We start from the raw sequence: 24,091 nt of genomic DNA, 5'->3' as shown, positions 1-24,091 counted from the left end.
AATATAGCAACAAGGGGGGGGTGGGGATTCATTTTGACTCTTCTCAGATATGACACTGCAATATATGAAGCAGGAAGCAATAAACCGTTTATGTCTTGTCTTGTCATTGGGTATGATATTCTTTTATCTGCTGTCAAAATTCTCACCCTTAAAGAGACAGCCATCCGATCAGTGATGCAAATGACGAAACTGATTTCATGAAGAATGAAATGCTAATTTTGGCATTGAGGGTACAACACAAATAACTGACCATTATAAAGGCATTGTGAAGTACTCTGTGGCAAACTAAACTAGTCTTTAACAATTGATCGCTTTTATTCAAAATCACTTGACTTTGTAATTCTGTTTGACTTTCCTGATCAGATATTAGGGTCACATGCCTCACTTGGCAAATGCAGTGTTTCCTGACAATATCCATTATTTCACTTTGTGACAAACAAAGGAAATGGAATTCCATGTGAAACACAAAAAGGTGCTTTACTTCCGTTAAAGTTACCAGGACAAAAAGCTTTTGTTGTTATTATTACTCAAAAAAATAACCAAAAAAACCCCATGAATTTTTTTGTAAGTTTTGGAGCTTGTAATTTTATTGTAATCCCTTAACATTGACCTTAATAGTTGCACCCACTGTGCTACCGATATTTCCTTCATTGGCATCATAAACTAACACGCATATACACACTGATCACATCTTTGGAACAATATTCAGTAGAAAAAAAATTAATTTTACAATCAGATGTGAAATACCAATATACGCCTGGTACACACAGCCACCAACTACATATGTACACATCACATGGCAGAATGAAACAAAAAATGTGGCATAGAACTTGAACCAGAGCACCAATGATGCAGTAGCTCAAACCGTTCAAATCTGAATTAAAGCGAATATTGTTCCAGCGAGGATGTACATTCTAATATTGAATGTCACATACCCCCCCCCCCCCCCCTCCGTATTGATGTCAGTTCACAATTTGTGTAGATGGCAAAGACATTGCTGTTTGACACCTTAACATAATTAATATCTTAAATTCAGCACTACTAGCACTAGGACAGAAGTTTGCACCTTTACATGAGATATGACAATCATGCTTACAAATTACAAATGTGTGAACAATGAATAATGAACCGTCTAGCATGATTTTACTATTTTTGTATTTCATTTTTGCATCTCGTAACATTTTCAGTGTCGGTCTCACCTCACACCATCAAACATAATATCACATTCCAAGATTCCAATGTCACATGTTAAATCATCATCACAGCACGACATTAGCAAGAAACTTGCTTCTCATTCAATTAACAAATTCTGCTAACACTTTACCACCTTCCATTCCACCAATCCGGGAGAGGGGGTCAGTTTCCCTAACCCACACTTCTTTTGCCTATACCTTATACCTACAAAGACTTGTACATGTAACAAGGTCATGTATTAAACAGATATAATTTCATGGCATTATGAAAGATATCTTTTAACACAACATGCAATAAAACAGATGAAGTTTATTTCTGCCTTTTGATCTTAAATTCCAAACTCAGAACCTTCAATAAAAAATTAACGTTGCTATTGAATGACGTTTACAGAAAATTTAAGCTTGGAATAAAACTTCTTACCAACACTTCTAAGGTTGTTGTTGTAATGGTACTTTTGAAAACATTTAATTCATGCAGATGCCCTTGACAGTTAAACATTTCTCAAACAAAAAGGTTAAAAATAGTCTACTAAATTGCAACAATGTTGTTACAAAGTTGATAGTGTCAGTTTAAATTTCTCTACTGAAATTAATGGAAAAATAAACTAAGAGTTTGTACACATGACAAATTAAGATGCACTTTAAATAGATTTCTACTGAGATTAACAAAACATATTGGATAGCCCTGTCTTAAGTTTCATCATCTCATTTAAAATAACAACAAGCTGTCAAAGCAATGGAATAAAGTTGTCGATTAATTTATTAATTCCTTACCCTTCTTATATCCTAGAATTATATTAATATTTTATTACTGCTGTCATGCTCACAGCCACATGTCAATCACCTGCATTCATATCAGCCAAGCCTGTCATAGCAAAGCAGACTCTGTGAAATCCCCTAGTGAAATGAACCATCACCCATTTCCTGTTCAATGTGTACAAGAGATCTTTTACAGCACGGTTTGGAAGTCCACTGTCCCAGTGCTAGGTTTCTCTGCGTCTCACAATTGATCTTGAAGGAGGATTACTCAAGTGAAAGTTTTGATAACTGTTTCAATCGAAGACATCCGTGAACTTTATTTCTCTTTGTTAATACTTTGGCTTCTTATCACCGCCTCCTCCTCCTCTGCGATAGGATGGGAGAGAAAAGAAAAATGAGAGTAATCAGAATGCAACAGACACCACAGATGTTGTAACGTTTGCTTTAAACACTTCATCAGTACTATGAAAATACCTGATATTGCTTGCATGGAATTTAAATAAACGTAAGTAACTAAAATTATGCAAATTAGAAAAGATTGCTTTAGACATGCATGGGGGATGATGGGCTTTACTCTTGTAACTTCCCATCAGTGGTGTGCACATGATTTTGAAGGTGACGGGGGAGGGGTGGGGTGGGGAGAAGGGAAAAACCCAAAATTTAGGTAAGGGCTACACTTTTTTTATGAAAGCACCAGGGGCCCTATGGAGGATTTCATAAAAGAAGAGGTGTGATGTGTTGTTGCTGGTGACTCCCATGTAGGGGAAAATTTAAACGTTAAATGATGCATTCTGATGCATATTTAGACTATCAAATATGACTAATATTAGCTCTAAATGCATGATTGTACAAATAAATCATCATTAATTCAAAATACAAAAGAAAAAAATTAATGTAGTCACATAAAAACAACTTACCCTCCTTCACTTTTTCTCTTTGAGATAATCTATTAACAAGGAGAAATTAAAATAATGAAAAACAAGAAAGACTATCACCAATAAGCCACCCTCCCCCAACCCATCTCCACATGCTTGGTCAATCTGAACCTACCATTGTCACTTCTGGATAGAGAAAGTGACAGTTACTTAAGCTTGTCCAACATAAATGGTTGAAATTATGCACAAAAAGCTATTTTGGCAAAACCATTTCAATATTCCATGATGTTAATTCCAAGTACCACATTACCATGTATTTAAAGTATCAGATGTATTAGGCCCTTCATTAGTAGCTACTGGGGTGGTGAACATCATACACATTTGGAGAAAAGCTATTTATCTATGCCTTTGACAGTTTAGTACACAACAGATACTGCATACAAACCAACCTAACGAATGTAACCCCCCCCCCCCAAAAAAAAATACATAATGTATGCTCCAAATTCACTGAGAATTAGATATAACACTGTAGGTCAGTCAACTCACAGAGTGGGTTGCAACTTGTCATGCTGTAACATAGTGAGAAACTAAGAATTGTGAAACACATAAGGTTCATCTGTTCCACTAATTGGCAGATGATACTTAAATTGTTAGGATTCATAACTTAGCAACGAATGTGGATAGTGTTTCACTTTCTAGTATCTGCTACCACCTATTGTATTACAAACACACTATGCTCGATATGAAAAGTGAGATTAATTAATCAAGGAAAACAGTCTCCTATGTCATAATCTGATAAGGTTTCTTCTTGTCAGTTGTACTGACGTCACGGCTCTCCGTTTAAGGATTACAGCAGGATGCTGGCAAAGGCTCATAAGAGGCATAAGTTCCCAGAAACAGGATATGAGCAGAGAGTTGTGAAAACTTATCACGCGATCATCGTGAAGGATGAAGAGTAGACCAAAGGATTAAATAAATTACAGGAAGAACATCAATCTTATGATACACATTAACTGACCAAAACTTTATGTTTATCGGTTTACACAACAATTCCATGATAATATCAAATTTGTTTGGATAAAACTAAAGTTGATTTATGAGTTCACAAGTGCTTCTCATTCACTGCTACAAATTGTGTCACAAACGGGGCAAATTTTAGAGCAAATATGAAGATCATATAAATGTATATATATATAGCACCATACCATGCCATTAATTTATTCAATATAAAGGTTGCATGTTTTACTTTTGCTGATTTTAAGGTCAAGGTTTAGGTATTATTACTTTTCTTAGGTAATTTTGATAAACAGATATTGACAAAAGAAATTGAGAGTCAGGAGCAGAATGGAGGAAAAAGTATTTAAGAGGCTCTGGAAGTAGAACATAATTTAAATTATAATGGAAGCAAAATAAGGGTCATGGAAAATGTCCTTCTCTTAGTGGTTTTATTGTCGCTGGAAAGATAATGTTCACGAAAACACAATTCTGTCGATTTCGATGAACCAACATTTCACGAAACAGAAGTTGCGCAAACATCAGTGGCTTCCAAACGAGACCAATAAAACACTGCATGAAATGTGTAGGATGCAAACATTTCCTGTATTAGCTTAAATAATCATACCTTGAGAACTAAGAGTACCCAAATTATTTGGAACCAAATAGATATCCTTAGGGATATCCAGGTATGTGTTATTTTCATTACATAACATGGCCTGAATGGTGATGCCACAGTATCATACAAATGGAAAAACACTGCTGGAAATTTGTAGACGAAACATTTTTTAACAAGAAAAAAGAAGAAAAAATGTGTAGCAAGCCTCTGAGTAATACCTGGCTGATCTGTTGCCACTCTCTGTCAAGAGCAGCTTTCTCATTCTTCTCGGTAAACATTCTTCTAGTTTTACGCCCTTCCGACATCTTTATGCCAAACTGGAAGGCAGCTCTGTAAGACACAAAATGGAGCCATAAAGTATTTAGTGGAAGAAGGTCTGGGTAGAAGCATATAAGAAAGTACTAACAACATTTCCTTAATACATGCACTAGTACAAAAGCATGAGTATGAGAGCATAAAAATGTACTTGAAAAAGACAGGTTGAGGACAGAACCTGGGGTTAAATAATTCTGCAATTTGTATCTCACAAACTTGAAGTAATTCTTAACTTGTCTTCCAATCTTCAACCTCCTTCCACCCTCACCCCAACCCCCCCCCACCCCCAGCCCCACTCCTTCCCTCCTAACCTACCCCATCTACTTCTTCACTTATCAAGAATGCAGACATTTTTAACCAGTAGGGGATTCAAACCAGTGACCTCTGGGTTACAAGTCCTTTGCTCTTCCAACTTAGCTAACTGGACCTTAGTTGGTGGTGATCCCTTGGTATAGCCATTTCTATGTAGGGGCACCAGTCAGAAGCCACCGAGAGCATTCAATACCATGTAACCAGAGATCCCATTCTCAATCAATGGAAGCCATAGAAGCCACAGAGCAGCAGGGAAGGGAGTTTAGGATAAATTCAGCTTTTCATGTATATAAATAAGTAAATGAATCATGGAAAACTGAATAGGCAATTAAAACGAGAATAAATAAAAACATGTCTTCATTAATGGCCATTAATGGCTTTACTACTTACATCATCAACATACAGAGTCTGTCAATGACCCATGGGATATCACTTAACAGATCATAACAACTAGACGAAACTGAAAGTTGCTTTCAACACTGCGCTCAACCAAATTCTTGTTAAAGTATAAGGGAAACCATCGTAACTGAAAGTGTAACTATCCCACATTACAAACTGTAAACAGAAGTTGTCCTTGACTGAAATCTTTGTCAAATTCTAGGAATGGCAATCATCACAGTTGAGTAGAAGACTCAAGAATGGTTATGACGAGGATCTATTTTAAGATTAATTACATAATCAGAGCTGCGTAGATATCTCTGTTCCTGTCCTGTCAGGAAGTAAGAGTTGCAGAAATGACCAACAACACAAGCAGGTACTTGTAACTTCTGGATTATTGGTTGCACATTTTGAAGTCATCATTACCCATCTTAGAAACAGAAAACCTATCGTCAACTCCACCAACCCCCAACAAACCCCACCCCACCCTTCTACAGCTCAAATCTTCCACCATGATATCACATCATATCACCACAAATGTTACTACATAACATGAAAGAAAGTTGGCATTGGCATCAGAAATAAAAAAAAAACCTTTAAATATAGACGTTACATTCATAAATTTGTGGCATGACAAGACAAGCTGGCATAAATCAGACAACAGGCAGAATATATCATCACAACTTAAAACAGAAGAAGAAGAAGAAGAAGAAGAAGAAGAAGAAGAAAAAGAAGAAGAAGAAGAAGAAGAAGAAGAAGAAATATCTCAATGTACTTATTTGAACAATGCATTTGTTACTTGAAAGAAAATCAAATGGATTAATGGTTGTGTAAGTTTGGTAGTTATCAGCAAACAACTGTTTTTAAGAAATAAATAAATGGTCTCTCCTTTTCATGATATCATATTTGCTACATATCTGCTAGTAGCATGCTATTATAACTATTCATGATTTTATCTTTGCTACATATCTGCTAGGAGCATGCTATTATAACTATTCATGAATTCATATTTGCTACATATCTGCTAGTAGCATGCTATTATAACTATTCATGATATCATATTTGCTACATATCTGCTAGTAGCATGCTTTAATAACTATTCATGAATTCAGATTTGCTACATATCTGCTAGGAGCATGCTATTATAACTATTCATGAATTCATATTTGCTACATATCTGCTAGTAGCATGCTATTATAACTATTCATGATATCATATTTGCTACATATCTGCTAGGAGCATGCTATTATAACTATTCATGAATTCATATTTGCTACATATCTGCTAGTAGCATGCTATTATAACTATTCATGATATCATATTTGCTACATATCTGCTAGTAGCATGCTTTAATAACTATTCATGAATTCAGATTTGCTACATATCTGCTAGTAGCATGCTATTATAACTACTCATGAGTTTATCTTTGCTACATATCTGCTAGTAGCATGCTATTATAACTATTCATGAGTTTATCTTTGCTACATATCTGCTAGGAGCATGCTATTATAACTATTCATGAGTTTATCTTTGCTACATATCTGCTAGTAGCATGCTATTATAACTATTCATGAGTTTATCTTTGCTACATATCTGCTAGTAGCATGCTATTATAACTATTCATGATATCATATTTGCTACATATCTGCTAGTAGCATGCTTTAATAACTATTCATGAATTCATATTTGCTACATATCTGCTAGTAGCATGCTATTATAACTATTCATGATTTCATATTTGCTACATATCTGCTAGTAGCATGCTTTAATAACTATTCATGAATTCAGATTTGCTACATATCTGCTAGGGGCATGCTATTATAACTATTTATGATTTCATATTTGCTACATATCTGCTAGGAGCATGCTATTATAACTATTCATGATTTCATATTTGCTACATATCTGCTAGTAGCATGCTTTAATAACTATTCATGATTTCATATTTGCTACATATCTGCTAGGAGCATGCTATTATAACTATTCATGATTTCATATTGCTACATATCTGCTAGTAGCATGCTATTATAACTATTCATGATATCATATTTGCTACATATTTGCTAGGAGCATGCTATTATAACTATTCATGATTTCATATTGCTACATATCTGCTAGTAGCATGCTATTATAACTATTCATGATATCATATTTGCTACATATCTGCTAGTAGCATGCTTTAATAACTATTCATGATTTCATATTTGCTACATATCTGCTAGGAGCATGCTATTATAACTATTCATGATTTCATATTTGCTACATATCTGCTAGGAGCATGCTATTATAACTATTCATGATATCATATTTGCTACATATCTGCTAGTAGCATGCTTTAATAACTATTCATGATTTCATATTTGCTACATATCTGCTAGGAGCATGCTATTATAACTATTCATGATTTCATATTTGCTACATATCTGCTAGTAGCATGCTTTAATAACTATTCATGAATTCATATTTGCTACATATCTGCTAGGAGCATGCTATTATAACTATTCATGATTTCATATTTGCTACATATCTACCAGTAGCATGCTATAATAATGTTTCATTTTTGCTACATATCTGCTAGTAGCACGCTATTCTAATATGCTGAACTTAACTATGTCTTTAGTTTTCTATTCAGCTTATAAAAACACGAAAGAAAGGTATTAACAAAAACAAATCAAACATATATATATATTGATCTGTAAATCTTACTTGGGCATTGCTTCCTTCTGGTTCATGTACGTGCTGTATTCTTCAGCTGTTTCAAAGTCCCACCGTCCAATAGGGCCTTTCTTATTACCCTGTAATGAGAGCAATGTTCAAAATTCATACCTGCCAATCAAAATGTCTCAGCAACCAGTAATTGATATTTTTTATGTTATTTATTTTATTTAAAGTGAGAAATAAAGTTTACAAATGCATCAAATTGAACAAATCTCTGACCACTTTGTTACATACCCCTCACAACCCAGAAGTAAATGCTAAAACAACAGTCCTAACACAACTGATTAATATCCCCAAGAACAGCTTATAGGTAAAAACCATAGAGAAGATTTTCTCTTTAACTGGTGACACATTCACACCTTAAGTTGCTGATCATAAGAGACAATCGTATCAACATTCATTTGAACTTGATCTCAAATGCAAGATACCAAAATGATTTCAATAAATCAGATCAATTGAATGTCTGCTTAATCTTTCTTTTTAGAATACTTTCAACCTATTGGCATTGTAGGTAAGGTTTTCTAATAGGTAAAAATCATAACCTAACCAAATTCACATCAAGAATAAGAAAACACATCAGAAGAGTAATTGACAATAAGTATAAACAAAACCCATCTTGTTGAGATATGGCAGACTATTGAATTACTTGATAAACAAGAGCATCAATGATGCAGTATCTCAATACTGGAAGTTTTAATTTTGATTCCTAATTTCAAATCTTTGCTCTGTCTCTACAATTATCAATATCAATCATGGTACAACAAATATATAACTTGCATTTTTGCTACTTTGCCACGAATAGTCTCTGCAGGTTACACTTTATCCTGCTAGTCTTGCCTTTAGCGCTCATTGCCTGTTAGTCGAAAGAACGACGTTGCAAGGTTTAGTAATGTCATAGAATATTTAAGAACTTGTTTTTTATGTGGTATCCTTCGTCTTAGGTCAGTCTCTGTTGGACTTTTTGGTCATATAGTTTGACGTCAATGACAACGGCCAAATTAGAAGAGGCGAACAACTCGACCATATTCTTGATGCCTGCCTTGAGAGCTAGGCCTATTGACCTACTGTATGTTACTGTAGACTGTAGTGGTGACTACCATCAAAACTGTGTCCACTTCTAGATATCAAAACAACCCACGTTTTTCCATCTCAATTTTTCGGACATGAAGATTTCATGGATTTATGACTTGTAAAAAATAATGTAAAAGAAGATTACAAGTTTTTATATGCAAGTGATGGGTGGCCTCCTCTTCCCCTAATAGCCACCTCAGTTCCTCTCCATTTTGTTATTTTATTTTAATTCTTTGTACATTTGATGTCAAACATTACAGGTTCAAAAGAAAGCTAAACATACTTCTTATAGCCTTATACATCTTATATCCTTATAAATAAAACATAACCTTATACAATTTTTATAGTCTTATCAAAGTTGTGATGCTATGGCCGGCTCCTCTTTTATACGTACCCATCAAACAAACTTACCCTGGTCCTTCCTAGGAAAAGCTGTCTGAACACCAGTACAATGCTAATGTGGCTATCACTGAAAGCCTAATAGGCCTAGGGGCCTAGGCATATATATTTTTAAATGCACTAGGCCTACAGTAAGTAGCCTTCAGAAATACAAGAATGTGTATACGTAATTATACAAAATACATAAGGGCAATCAAACAAACTTATCATGGCCCTTGCTCTGAAAAGCTACCTGAACACCAGTACTATCCTTAAATGGATGTTACAAAAACGAAGGCCTAATATAAATTAAATGCACTACGTTGAATTCAGCAGTACAGAATGTAATTAGCATGCAGTACACTAACACCTCACGTACCTAACTACAGAACAAAAAATTGTTCGCGAGGGTAGCCATTTTCGTATATGTAACATGTAGCTGTTATGAGTCATAGCCAATCTGCTACAAAACAGACTTGGGGGCGGGGCTTAATCATCAAAAACGGACCTTTTTACTAAAAGTAGGGGCAGCAGCTCAGTGTTGTTTTAAGAAAGAAAAATCATTTAAACATCAAATAAAGCAAATAAAAGCCATTAAATGTCATATACAAGTAGTAAAATTCTTATTAATACCTACCTGTAAACAACAAATGGAAGTTTAAAATTTTAATAAAATATATAATACATAGGACCCTATCTTAGACGATACCACTGTTGAAAGACAGTTCTATTCTATTCTCTTTCATAAAACATAAGTTTTGGAGCGTGTGCAAAACAGGTGTGCCAAAGTGTGTTTTCAGTCCAAATTGGCCCGATTTGGACATAAATCGGTGAAAAAGTCACAGAATGAGATACAATTCTGGAATAAAAAATAGTAACTTTTGTTGGTCTATATGATATATTCTTGCTCTGGAAATTCCAGAGAAAAAGAACTTTGTTTGAAGACACTGAAAAATTTTTAAGAGAAGAGAAAGTCCCACTTACTGTTACAATATCTCTATACATGTAATGTATTGAGATAAAAATTAACTAAAATGACGAAACCAACACAATTAAAACAAAAGAAAGTACATACCATGTCCATTTTTGAGTAATCGGCTTCCTCATCAGAATCTTCCAAGGCATCAGCCGTCTCCATGGCCCTTTAAGAGGATGGATAAAGCAGATGATGAAATGAGGCATATCTATTTATAGTTACAATCAAATGTTCCCACCTATGTAATAGGGTTTTCCCCTCGCATGAAGGGGAGGGTAAATTGGAAGTGACAGCGTGTTGCAGTCGCCACATGACAAACATTGAATGTGTGAAGAACACTTGTAGATGCATCAACAAGTTGTGGTAAGTTCACACCACTTCCATAATTGATGTAGGTCAATCCATTGATAACAGCTCTAAATCTTTGACACTTTATGTTCCTGTTACAGTGTGTAACAGTACCAAGGCAAGTTCTGCTTAACAGCAGTCAACATTCAATAACCAGTAGACAATTGCTGAATTGTTGAACTAAATTAAGTTATACTTTGTGATTCTATAGGAAAACAAGAACACCAAATCTGTCACTGAGTCCTATCATTACTGGAAATGACCTATTTGAATGCCTCCAATTTGAGTATGGAATGCCTACAATTTTGCATATGGAATGCGTACAATGACCAATTTGAGTATGGAATGCTTACAATTTAACAATTTTAGCCACTTGTTAGAAAAGTGCTTAAAAATCTACTGGCTAACATCAAGCTCTCACTGGCATTTTCCTGGATTACAACACACATCAGTTACTGTACAGGATTGTGAGAGCAGCCTTAGTATGTTTGCTGCTAATAAGCAGTAAATACAAGGCTTAGGTACAGAAATCATGCTGATTTTTTGACTACCGGTTGTTATTCGACTTACCATGTGTTTAAGTTCTCAATTTCTACTCACAGACAAATGCCTTCTTTTTTCTACTGGCAAAAGGGCAAAACCCACAAATCCATTTAGCCAATGTATAGCCTCAATGCTGAGGCCTCTATGCCTAGCCAACTTTGCATATAAGAATTGAGATATAGGCAGCTACCATATTATTTACTGGTAAAGATTCTATCTTTGTAGAGCACGAAGAAATAGTCCATACCAGCATCCCTAGTACATACATAAATAGTCATTCAGACCACTTTGCATATAAGAAGATACCAATTGTGGAGCAAGAACATCGCAATAGTTATACTCTTTAATAGCATAGTCAAACTGTAACCAGTCGATACATATTTTATGACACAGATAAAAGTGCTTCTTTTAGTCTTTCTGTCAAACCTTTGGATTTTGTTATAACAGAGGAAAGGGAAATTACTTCTTGCAGAAATCTCTGAGAGAGACAGACTAGTAGCTGTTTCATCAAGTGTTGTGTAACTGAAATACCAAGCTTAATACTACTCACAATGGTGAACTCTCTTCAACTACCATACTTAAGCTATCATAAACTATACCCCGTCCCCCAGCGGTTCAAGAATGAACCACTTGGTGAAAAACCTGTTTTTAGTCCATTCTTTCTTACCCTGGATAGCATTCCATGTAACTGTCTATCTTAGCACCTCGTGACTTTCCATGTGGGCGGCTGGCTCCTTGGAGGGCAATGCTGAAATCAGAAGCAAACTTATGAGTTTAATTTTGAGAAGTTTTTCTCACACTGATTTATAACAATTACCGAATAAATATACAAATTCACACAACCACAACTAACATTAACATATATTAATTGCAGAATATTTTTGCTTAAAAAAGAAGTAGTATACACGACACTAACTTTATTCATGCACTTCCTTTAGTCTACATAGATTTACTATACATAATGAAGTGCCAACTAAGTAGTACACGACACTTACTTTATTCATGCACTTCCTTTAGTCTACATAGAGTTACTATGCATAATGAAGTGCCAACAAAGTAGTATACACGACACTTACTTTAGTCATGCACTTCCTTTAGTCTACATAGAGTTACTATACATAATGAAGTGCCAAAGAAGTAGTAGGCTACACACGACACTTACTTTGTTCATCCACTTCCTTTAGTCTACATTGAGTTACTATACATAATGAAGTGCCAACAAAGTAGTATACACGACACTTACTTTAGTCATGCACTTCCTTTAGTCTACATAGAGTTACTATACATAATGAAGTGCCAAAGAAGTAGTATACATGACACTTTGTGTTATCTAGTCCACACTAAACTTACCCTTTCTCTCGTTCTCTTTTCTCAGCTGTAATCATCGAGTTAAGGAATCTTAAATGGGAGTATGCTGAACATTGAAGAACTCTGATAGCAAGGAGAGGAACCTACACATGAGATCCATCATGAAATTATCTAAAAGGTGCAGGAACCCTGACAACACTCAGTTAGAGTTTAGGGATGGTGTGTAATAAATTAGTGTGACCCAACAACACTACTGAAATATGATCATGAAGTCAGTACCGAGTTCAGGTGGGTATAACTTGCCGATTAATACATGCATCTCTCGGTTCTAAATTATTATGACATTATTCATTTGCAAGAACCTTTACTTCTGAAGGAATATCTGATTAGATGTACTATCTTCCTATAATTGTAATACATATATATGGTATGGTTAGAGGCTTGATCAAATTTTTTAATATTATTCTCATGAAATGCCTTACAATTGCAAACACATCTTTGCCTGATACAAGACAATAGATACCAATCACTTTCAATGTAGATGGTTTGGATAAAGCCTGTAGTCTTATCGTGCTCAGAGATGGTACAAAGATAACTTAAATGTGGTATTTAGTTCAGATCAAAATGTGCTACATCATGACATATACAAATAAAATTGTATAGTAGAGAGTGGTTATGAATGGTCTACACATCACCTGGGCTGCTACAAACCCAAAGGAAAGAGAATCTCAATAACATATACTACAAATATATCACACTGGTATTAGCATTCTTCACTTCTTCCTTATCAAAGAAAGGGTATCCAACTGTGCCAAGTATGAAGACAGCTGTCTGCCCATCTGTTGATAACATCTATGGATGATGTTTGTTAATATGTCCGTTCACCTACGAACAAGATTCTGATAGGATTGGAACTTCATCCCCTCAAATCCATTGTGCCCCACAATATAGAATCAATCATGATATCCCATGATACACTGTATTATGATCTGACACATCATCATTATTCTCACAACTGAGTAATGACCGTTGCCAATACCAAATCTAACTCCTTTTTGCATATGAATGAAAGTCAAAGGATATTTGAGTTCAGCATTTGTTAGTGTTCCGGCAAAGCGCTCTTCCTGGACAGGTTGCTCTGGCACCTACGAGGATAGGAAGAAACACTTACTTACGGTTGCCATTTATAAAGACATCTGTGATACACAACAAAGCCACCTATCCTTAATGCTACACCAAATGAACTAGTGCAGAACATCAAATATACTAAGCAGTGCCCTCCACTATGACAATATCTATATGTAGTTATAGTGTTTATTGAGATAAAAACATATCTAAGAATTAATGGGACCATCTTATCAATGACCTATTTAATACAATAAAAGTTTAAGATCAGAGAAAATTGTCAAAACTTGTGCTTGTCATTAGTAAGTGTAATCATACCTATTTAAATCTTTCCAAATTCAATTCAATTCCATTCAAAAGCAACAAACATGTTCTGAGATAACAGATCAGTTCAACATTTCAAATAAAAAACAAACATTTCAAGTGGATGGACATTGATTACTTAATGCCCTGCAATTCCCTTGAGGTAAGCAAACTTGTTCCCTATTTAAGATGATTACCTTACTACTGTACTTCTCTGTGATCTTCTTTACAAACTCACTGGATGAACCAGAAGGACCCTGTACATCCATCGGCTGCAAGATAAGACAAACCACGGTTTAATGTACAAAGAAAGAAGGTACAAACAAGGTATAATGTACAAAGAAAGAAGGTACAAACCACGGTTTAATGTACAAAGAATGGAAGGTGAAGACAGATATCAAGACAAATAAATGGTATTTATATTGCAAATTAATAGTAATCATGGATTCATTAAAGACCCTGTACATCCATTGGCTACAAGATAAGACAAACCACGGTTTAATGTACAAAGAAAAGAAGGTACAAACCACGGTTTAATGTACAAAGAAAAGAAGGTACAAACCACGGTTTAATGTACAAAGAATAGAAGAGTAAAGACCAATATCAAGACAAATAAATGGTATTTATTTTGCTAATTATTACTAATCATGTATTCATTAAAAGTATGACTAAGTGTGAGCTGATTTCACCCTGTCATTACAAGTAATACGCTAGCCTAAATGACCTATTGTAAATCAGTATAACCTTGTTACATTAATGTTTCAGATCATTCTTAAATGTGTAAAGCAACAATGTACCAGTTAAACTTCTACTGCTTCAATAAAGTACCACATGAATGTATGTCAAGATATCATGAAGAATAATATATTTGCAAATGGTTGCAAACTCAGTTTGATATTCTAAGAAGAAGTTGTTTATGATTTACATCTTCTTCTTCTCCTTTTGGTTTCTCAAAGTAGCTTCTTGGTTTCCTGTCTCTCTCCCTGTTGTCCCTGTTGTCCCTGTTCTCCCTGTTGTCCCTGTTCTCTCTCCGTCTCTCGTCGTCTCTCCGTCTGTCACGTGATCGGTCCTGGTCCCTGGACCTGTCCTTCTCTTTGCCAGACTTCTTGGTAAAATCAGGGACGTAGCTTCCGATATCGCCAAATATGCTGGATAGGTAAAATACGAAGCCTACATTACACCAGGAACTATGACTGCGTCAAATAAGATACTAAAATAAAACAAAACTGTTATTAAACTGCTTATCCACTAGAGGGCCTGTGTAAGAGAATGTGTAAAAGTAAGTTGGCCTGACGTTTCAATCCTAGCAGGACCATCTTCAGAGGCTTAATGACAAAATCATGAATAAGATACTTAACTGCTGTTTGTTTTACTTCTGACCTTACTTCAACCACAGTGAAATATATGCTAATTTTTCAAAAACACTAAACAAATTTTGAATCAGGTTTTATCAGTTGGTAGCAGATCTACTTTAAGAAAATTAGCTCCGAGCTTTTAATTTGCAAATGAGGCATTGCTTGCAATGCTGAATGAGTATGAAAAGGGTGTTGATTGTTTTTTTTCACAAAAGTTAGTTCAGTAATTTCAAGAATGTTAACATTATATTAACCACAATAAAAGCAATGCAAAGAGTTCTTACTTATCTTCAGTTGGTGCAGCTTTGTCTTCCTTCAGTTTACCTGAAAATAATGGAAATAAGAAGTTTTCTGTTTATTAAGCTTGAGCAGGTTATTACTCTATTAGTTCTTTGCAATAGAATATACAGTTAACATTAACAATCTAGATAGCTTAAGCAATTGTATTGTACTACACAATTAGAGGGGGAGGAAGAAATAAACGTTGTGATTTATGACAATAACTATATTGAACAAAACATATTATTATATTTTTGCTTTGTCCCGAATATGAAGCAAACTACGCATGGAAATCTATCGTTGACTCTGTCACAGTCTACAAAACGAATAACTGAACCTGGACCATGGACAAGGGGAGAGGAAAATGGCCCAACTTTTGGCATCGAGGTACAACAATGCTGAGCAAAACCTGTTTAGCTAGAATACAGTAGCTGACAAGGAAACACTGACAGTTGGCTGATAGAATGAGTAGAAACAGAATAAGTTTACAACTGAAAGCAGTTGGCGAGTAATTCACCGATGTGTTGTTGAAACTCTGTTCTTCATTGCGGATGACAACCAACAAGATCAATGTACTAATCCCTCTCTCCACACTGCTCCATCACTTTTATCATCTCACAGTTTGAAAAGAGAAATAGAGCATAGCATGCGAAACGAAGTTAACTTTGCTGGAGATGAAGCTGACACTGTTTCACTCACCTTTGTCCTTCTTCTTCAGTTTCTTGTTTCTCTGGCCTTGTCGCAGGTAAGAGAGAATCTGGGTCAACTTATTGATGACAATGTCATTGGTTGTTAGATTGGTGTGAGACTGTAATAATAACAATAGGAATGATATATTGTTATAATATTACTAACATCTTATAGAATGACTTCATGGCAAAATGATGCTCATGTTCATAGTCCTAATAGCTGTTTGTTCCTATTAAGTATTCAGTAGTTACAAAAAGGTTTACAGGCAATCGAATATCTTATATTGTTTTTGCACTAATGGCTGATCCCATGATTTCAGAATGTGACACATGACTACTACTGAAATGATGGTATCAATGCATTGTCCTACTTTAAAATTCTTGGTAGCCACATTCTCAAAGAAGGCATTCGGCATCTCACCTACTAATGGCTGTTGTATCACATAACTACTTCTGATTTGATGGTATCAATACCCCAACGTGTCAAAGCGTACTAAACAAAGTGAACATTATGTTCATAATGTGGTGTTAACAGAAACTTCAAACAGTTGAAGAAACACTTTTGTCCTACAAAGAGGTTTAATCCACCAACCAAAACTTCCATGGATAATGGAAGCTAAACGTTTACACCATCATGATTTGAAGATTGTAATGAAAAAAATATTCAAAATGTCAGTTGTCCAATTGCTATGGGTCAATCCTACATATGACATGAGAGCCCTCTTAGGATTGATGTCTGACACAGTCAATCGACCACACTGGATTTGATACCCTCAGGTTATGCATAATTGTATTTATTATTTCTCCATCATGAACAACCCAAGATGCTAACTTGACAATGACCTGCTGAATATTCATACTGACCTCTAGAGTTGGGCAATCTGCTTTGCTCCTGATGATGGTTGTGGGGATGTCACTCTCAGCATATTCATCCTCCAGTTCTACTTGGTAGGCCATCCTCCCCGGTAGAAACAGTTCGTTCACCCTCGAAGACTTCTTCTTGAACGTTGTGCGATAGATGCTACGAGCTGCAAGCAACAGGAACAAAAGAATCAGCTATTAAGAGTGGGAATCAGGATTCAGGTCTGAAGATGTTTCTTATGTTGCACACAAGGTCTTTTACACTAAGTTACCTTACTTGGAATTATGACATCACCTTCATCATGTCACTGGCTAAACACATAAACTAATTAACCTGATATCATTACAGATAATAAGGTTACACTTGCATTTGAATATCAATTTGATTTCAAAATGTGGGTCTTGAATAATCACTGTTTGCTGCTTAAATTTATGAAAATTATTCAAACCAAACTGGAAGTCAATGCCTTCATGAATAGCAATGTTAGACAGATACTATCAATATGATGCTGTTGAGAGTTTTCTTGTTTTTTTTTTGTACATGACATTTTTGGTAGAAGCAAAACCAACCTATTCAAAAACTTAATTAACAACTGATGATTTTCAGTACAATACACTTCAGACTTATCTATTGGGAATAAAGACAGTTCAACTCTCCCCTCCCCCCCCCCCCCCCGCCCTCCACATATCTCACTCCCCTCTACCAATACATAGGCATAAGTTTCTGTTTACAGAATGAATATTGCTACGTAGTACTTACCCATCCGAGTCTTAAACTGAATTGTGTCATCGATATCCCTATAAATACAAACACAAGAAAGGAATACAACTTACATTAAACACAATAGTTCTACATCTTCTGCATAATAATATTTCCAATTAATATTGGAAAAAATATAGTTAATTATGGCTCATCAAAATATTTTTTGAGGAATGTTCACTTCTGTCTCAAGGCACGTAAGTATTACTTTCTGAGGAAGTATGGTCAACATAAACTTTTAATATAAGTCATCAATACTCAAACATTTTATGATAAGTTTGACATAAACTTTACAAAATTACAACTCTTTCCCAAGCTACATTTTATTTGTTTTATGTAATACTTCTTTTTCCTGAATCCACAAGGGCCCTCTTCCACTTCAACAATAAAACTTTTCATCAAACTTGACATTTGAACCCAATGTTAGTGACTGAATGTGTCATTTCTCATCATCTAGTTTAAGTGTTTCCTCAGCTGTGATTGGAAGTACTTAGTTACCATGGTTACGGCCACTTACTGGTCTTTTGATGTATTTTGGAAACTTGTCTCCATTTCATCCTCTTCAGTCTTCTCTTTTGTAGTAATTTCTGCTCTCACCTTTGGAGAAAAGAAAATATGACACATCTCATTATAATCTCATTAATATGCATATGTTTACTTGGCCTTTGATAACAACTTACATTCTTTACTTTTTTCTTCTTCTTCTTAAATGCAAATGTTCAAACCTTTGTCACTCACTTGGTTTTCATCCATCATTACCTCACATTTCCTAATGCAGACATAGCAAATCGATGTTCTCTTCTATGAAACATTCAAACATGACATCAATTTTTATTCAAGTAATTTAAACCATACATACTTTAACACTCACAACAATACTGTAGTGACTGACTTCCAAAACAAAATATTTTGTGCTAAAGGTTTGTTACTTTTAACATAACAGATCCAATAACAAAAATTGGTGTGTTTAAAGGTCTTAGCAAGAGATGACTGTTCTATTACCTTCTGAAGTAGGGCATAATCCAGACCTTTCACCAAATGAGTATGTTCCATGTCACCTCCAAGGTACTTACTCTCCTCAATTAACTGCTTCCTCCTGTTGGCTGCTCCTTCATCACTAAGGAGAGAAGAAGATTTCTTATACTAGAAAACACACAATTTTGTAATATCGTACACTTGGAAACCTGTGTCTATAACTTGTGAATACAGAGATGACAAACTTAACTTCCCCTAAAAGATTAAAAATTCAGCTCAGATCGAGAAATATCTTTTTATATATTTGCGACATTGCCATTCATAAACACCACAACATATTAAAGAGACCTACCCAATGCTCTATCAATATATGTTTTATTTCTTCCTTTAAGCACAGCCTATTACTTGAGTATATCATCTCTTGATTGACTTTGGGACTTACTGTTTGGCGTCCGGAGCCACTGCTCTGTAATTGGCCGTAGTACTGACCACCTCGGACTCATCGTAGTCAGTCTTCCCCTCTCGACGCTCTTTGGCCTGAAACAAATTATATACATTATCTATCAGACTTGTAGTGAGTCCATATTCATATTCTAACATACGTACTTATACATGTCCTTGCTCTTGCAAGCTTTTAATATTATGCCAAGGCTATTTTGAAATCTAGCTTAGATACTAATGTAAAAAGTTAGAGGGCGTGACGTTTCAATACTAGCAGGATCGAAACATCAGGCCCTCTAAGTTTTACATATTTTCAGAACATAAGCTCATAAGCATTTTGCTCACACTTTTTTCTCTCATAGATAATAATGCACAATAAAGTACAAAAATGCACACCTGGAGCCTTGCACCTATACTCATAGTCCTACAAAGGGGAATTCTACTTGTACTCATGCCATTGTAATCATAGTCCTACCAAGGGGAATTCAACAAGTACTCATGCTGTTGTACTTGTAGTCCTACCCAGGGGAATTCTACTAGTACTCATGATGTTGTACTAGTACTCATACCAAGGGGAATTTTACTTGTACTCAGAGTGTTGTACTTGTAGTCTTATCCAGGGGAATTCAACTTGTACTCATGCTGTTGTACTCATGATCCTACCAAGGGGAATTCTACTTGTACTCATGCAATTGTACTTGTAATCCTACCCAGGGGAATTCTACTAGTACTCATACCAAGTTGTACTCATACCAAGTACTCATAACCAAGTACTCATACCAAGTTCTAGTTGTACTCAGAGTGTTGTACTTGTAGTCCTTCCCAGGGGAATTCTAATTGCACTCGTCCTCATACTGTTGGAATCGATCTACAAGTCTATCTATTAGGTCAGTATACAAATACCCATAGTTTGAGTCGAGCTAAATATTCTTCCAGGGAACACAAACAGAAAAAAATATCCAGTCATTCACCAAAATATGATTCCTATAGTATGAAAAGAACTTGCAAATAGGTGAACCTGATGTTACCGCTGAAAGAGGGTAAACAATACCATACAAATGATCAATATAAAGTCCACAGTTGAGAGTGTTTAACCTGATGAATATTTATGAATGGGTACTTAATTATTCATTTGAAAAGGGACTTTAAGGGATTTCTATTTTATCACAGACCATAAGATATCAATGTGATATTCAAGACATTGTCCATTTTCCGAATACTGTTAGAAATAGTTGACACTGTTGTATTGATGAAGTGTCCTACAACAGGAGGAAATGAAATTAGGATTCAACCTAGTAGCAAGCTTTATAGCAGATGGTGCTGCCTGATTACATTCTGACACCAATGTGACACCAATTGTTCTGACACCAATGTGTCTGGAAGATAAGTTGATTACCCTGTCTCTGTATTTTCTTGCCAGTTCAGCTTCTTTTTCCATTTCCTGTTTCTTCAACTTGGCATAAAAACTGCAAAAGGAGAGAAAGCAATTTAAAAATCACATTGATTTCATAATCTACCTGTACTTTCTTGTGACTGTACTTTACTCGTAAAAACTAGCCTCACGAAAGGTTTTGCTTAAATATTGCACATGTACACATTACAGTCCAATATACTATGTGAAAACATAGGAATACTTGTGACACTTTTTATGTTCACAAACAAAGTGGCCATTCGGCTGTATTTAATTGGCAAATTGATGTTTAGAATTCTATTACGGAAGATGTTGTTCTCCACACATTGCTAGAAAAGCTAGGTGGCAGGACTGACTGGCCATTTTATGAAATGAGATTTCTGTAAACGTTAAACAGTACATTCGTTCATGTACTGGCTAAATAGCGGCAGAATAATTGTCATAGTAACATACCAGTCAGGACTGAAGGAAAAGATATAGGCTGATAGGCTAGACACTGGATAGGCTAACGTTACCATGGAATATTACATACTCAAGCACTATAGGATGCATCCTCTTTAACCTACCTCTTCTTCTTCCTTCTCCTGGCTCTAGGATCATCATCTTCATTATATTCTTTCACCACTCTGTAAAGAAGATAAAATAAGACAGCAGTAAACAATAGGAACCACAGTAAAATCTCAGTGGGTGGTTTAGGAGAGAGAAGGGTGGATTGAAGGGGAATGGATGGGTCTGTTCTGAGAAGGGATGGGTTTGAGGGGAGACAGGATGGGTTTGAAAGGGGGACATGATGGGGAGAAGTATAACAAAGAGAATTTTCATATGATTCATGATTCTCAAAGTAGCTTTCGCAGACCTAACAATTTAAATTATACCAGTTGTGGTTGCGAATTTGGAGGGGAAAATATTAGTGACTACTGTACAAATGTCAACTGTCAACAAATCTTTGATAAGGTTCTGTTTACAACTAAGAGATCTATGCCAATCATTGCCAAAAATCACGATAGATGTCGGCACTTCTAGTTGAGCGTTAACAATATTAGCTCTAGTACCGTTAAACTAGTCTACTTTCTTGCATAAAATGGTGGTAAAAATTAACAGCATAAATGACACATGCTAACACATCTAAAAGTTACTGATTAAAGACCCATATTCTAATCCTCACCTCACTTCCTCTGAATCTCTTCGACTGGGAGGGGCTTCTCCAGGTTTTGCACGAGGTGTCATCAAGAGCTGACGAAAATCTTTGTTGGTCATGTGGACCACCCTGAGAAAACAAATGAAGCATATCAGCAATACTGACAACTGTCACAGAGTTATCATTGCAGCAAATGATACAAGTACTATCAGCGTGAACAAGAAACAGACAGGAGTGTAAAGATTTCTGCATTTTACTGATTCCATATATGTACAACAACTATAACCTTGACTCATCACCACTCATCTGGGCCAGCACTGGTTTGACATTACTGAACAACATGGTAACGACACATTATTGATACATTGATTATTTATTGATTAAGGTAAGGGAACAGAGTCGTGTACTAACGGCAAGTAAGCCAAATAAGCTTGTGCCTTTTTCATTGCAAGGCTGTTGGAATTTCCTTGAACACAATTATAATGATCATAATTATAATAATAATAATCAGCAGTTATTTTTAAGACGCTTAAAGCGACCACAAATGTGGGAGAAACTTGCAAGGGTTTATGACTTACACGTTGGTGGCAAATTACTTTAAACTAACAGCTTTTATGAACCCTTTTGTATCAACTACATAGAAAGGATATTTAAATAAGCTACAGTGACAATTACCATACTAACAATGAATTTCCATATGTAACATACACTTCACAATCCTGTAGCCAAAATTTGTTCATTGTGCATGTACAAAAAACTTCACTTATAAATTTAAACAATTTTGAAAGTGGAGATAACAAACTCATGAAAATCTTACCCAGCATCTGAATCCTCTGATTCCCTCCTAGCTGCTGGCGGTGGCAGCGGGTTAGAAAACGGTTCATCGTTTACTAAACAAGAAAGGAATTAAAGATATGAGATCATTTAAACTTTCCAATGGCATTTTAACATAAAGATTTTTCTACTGTCAAGTTACAATGGACCATTTAGTGAATGATCCCTTGCATGATATCATATGGAAGCTGTCTGGGTTTGAGTTCTCCATGGTGTGTCTGTGTGATTGTGCAAGCTTACTCAAATCTGCAGTACTTACACTCAATCACCACTACATGTAAGATACTTTGTAGGAATCACAAGAAAGAGTGTGTCAGTTTCTTGGTTTACATGTAACCTGGAATATTTGGTCAATTGTTGCAGGCGTTTGACTACCAGTCAGCAGCTTTTTCAATTCTTAACTCAAAATTTAAGCAAGCTGCGATTGTTTTCCTTTTAGAGAATTTGATCAGAATTTCAGGAAATGCTATCGGTTTCATTTCTTTTGGTTTGTTGGCATGGGTAATATATTTCTTCCTGATTCACTAACATTTTTACTAAAAAAAGAAAGAAATAGAGCGTTCGCATTATTGGGTTCTTGTGTTACTAGTACACTGCTACAGCGTTGCTGTATTTTGTATCTTAACGGTCAGGCTAATAACAAATAAGGCTTACTGTACCTTTCACTGATATAATATCAGTAGGCTAGGCCGTAGTACAACAGGTTAACATAATTTGACACATAGGTCCTAAGCAGAAACTATAGTTATGCTAGCCTAAACCTGTGATGCTGCGAGGGATCTTCCATTCAGACTAATACTATTGCTAGCATTACCCTAAGTATGCAATATTACTAGGCCTAACTTCATGTTATCCCATATATTTCTCAGTAAGCTGACTGACCTTCAGGCATTCTTGATCGTCTTTTCTTTGCTTCACTTGAAATAGAAAGTTAAAAATAAGATCAGTGTAGTTATTCAGTAGATCCAAAGGCAATCTCGCATTCAGTCAGTGGACAATTCCATTTGTACTGTACACAAAATTAAAGAGTTTGGCTGTTACTATTACTAGTATTACTAGTGCAGAGTTTTGTATTACATGTAGATACTAACTCAACACACACAGCACAGTCAATATAATAAATTTGAGGGCGCT

At 35.5% G+C, this 24,091-nt stretch overlaps 1 protein-coding gene across 1 annotated transcript; it reads right to left on the bottom strand.

Annotated features, from left to right (window-relative positions):
- Positions 1 to 557: 557 nt before the first annotated feature.
- Positions 558 to 24,019, bottom strand: LOC139980291 (protein Red-like). The gene is made up of 22 exons (XM_071991839.1): positions 23,840 to 24,019; positions 22,941 to 23,013; positions 22,151 to 22,252; positions 21,552 to 21,611; positions 20,971 to 21,040; positions 19,576 to 19,670; positions 19,161 to 19,275; positions 18,676 to 18,755; positions 18,159 to 18,196; positions 17,402 to 17,565; positions 16,548 to 16,656; positions 15,854 to 15,893; positions 15,140 to 15,362; positions 14,412 to 14,486; positions 13,870 to 13,931; positions 12,829 to 12,855; positions 12,146 to 12,226; positions 10,687 to 10,753; positions 8,151 to 8,239; positions 4,658 to 4,769; positions 2,870 to 2,898; positions 558 to 2,318 (listed from the first exon to the last, which is right to left on the bottom strand). Exons 1-22 carry the CDS (start codon positions 23,847 to 23,849, stop codon positions 2,282 to 2,284), a joined length of 1,758 nt encoding a protein of 585 aa, XP_071847940.1. The 5' UTR covers positions 23,850 to 24,019; the 3' UTR covers positions 558 to 2,281.
- Positions 24,020 to 24,091: the final 72 nt, after the last annotated feature.

The sequence above is a fragment of the Apostichopus japonicus genome, chromosome 14, assembly GCF_037975245.1.
Source record: "Apostichopus japonicus isolate 1M-3 chromosome 14, ASM3797524v1, whole genome shotgun sequence".
Taxonomy (NCBI): Eukaryota; Metazoa; Echinodermata; class Holothuroidea; order Aspidochirotida; family Stichopodidae; genus Apostichopus; species Apostichopus japonicus.
The sequence above is the reverse complement of the archived record's forward strand: the minus strand, read 5'-3'. Positions and strand labels throughout refer to the sequence as shown.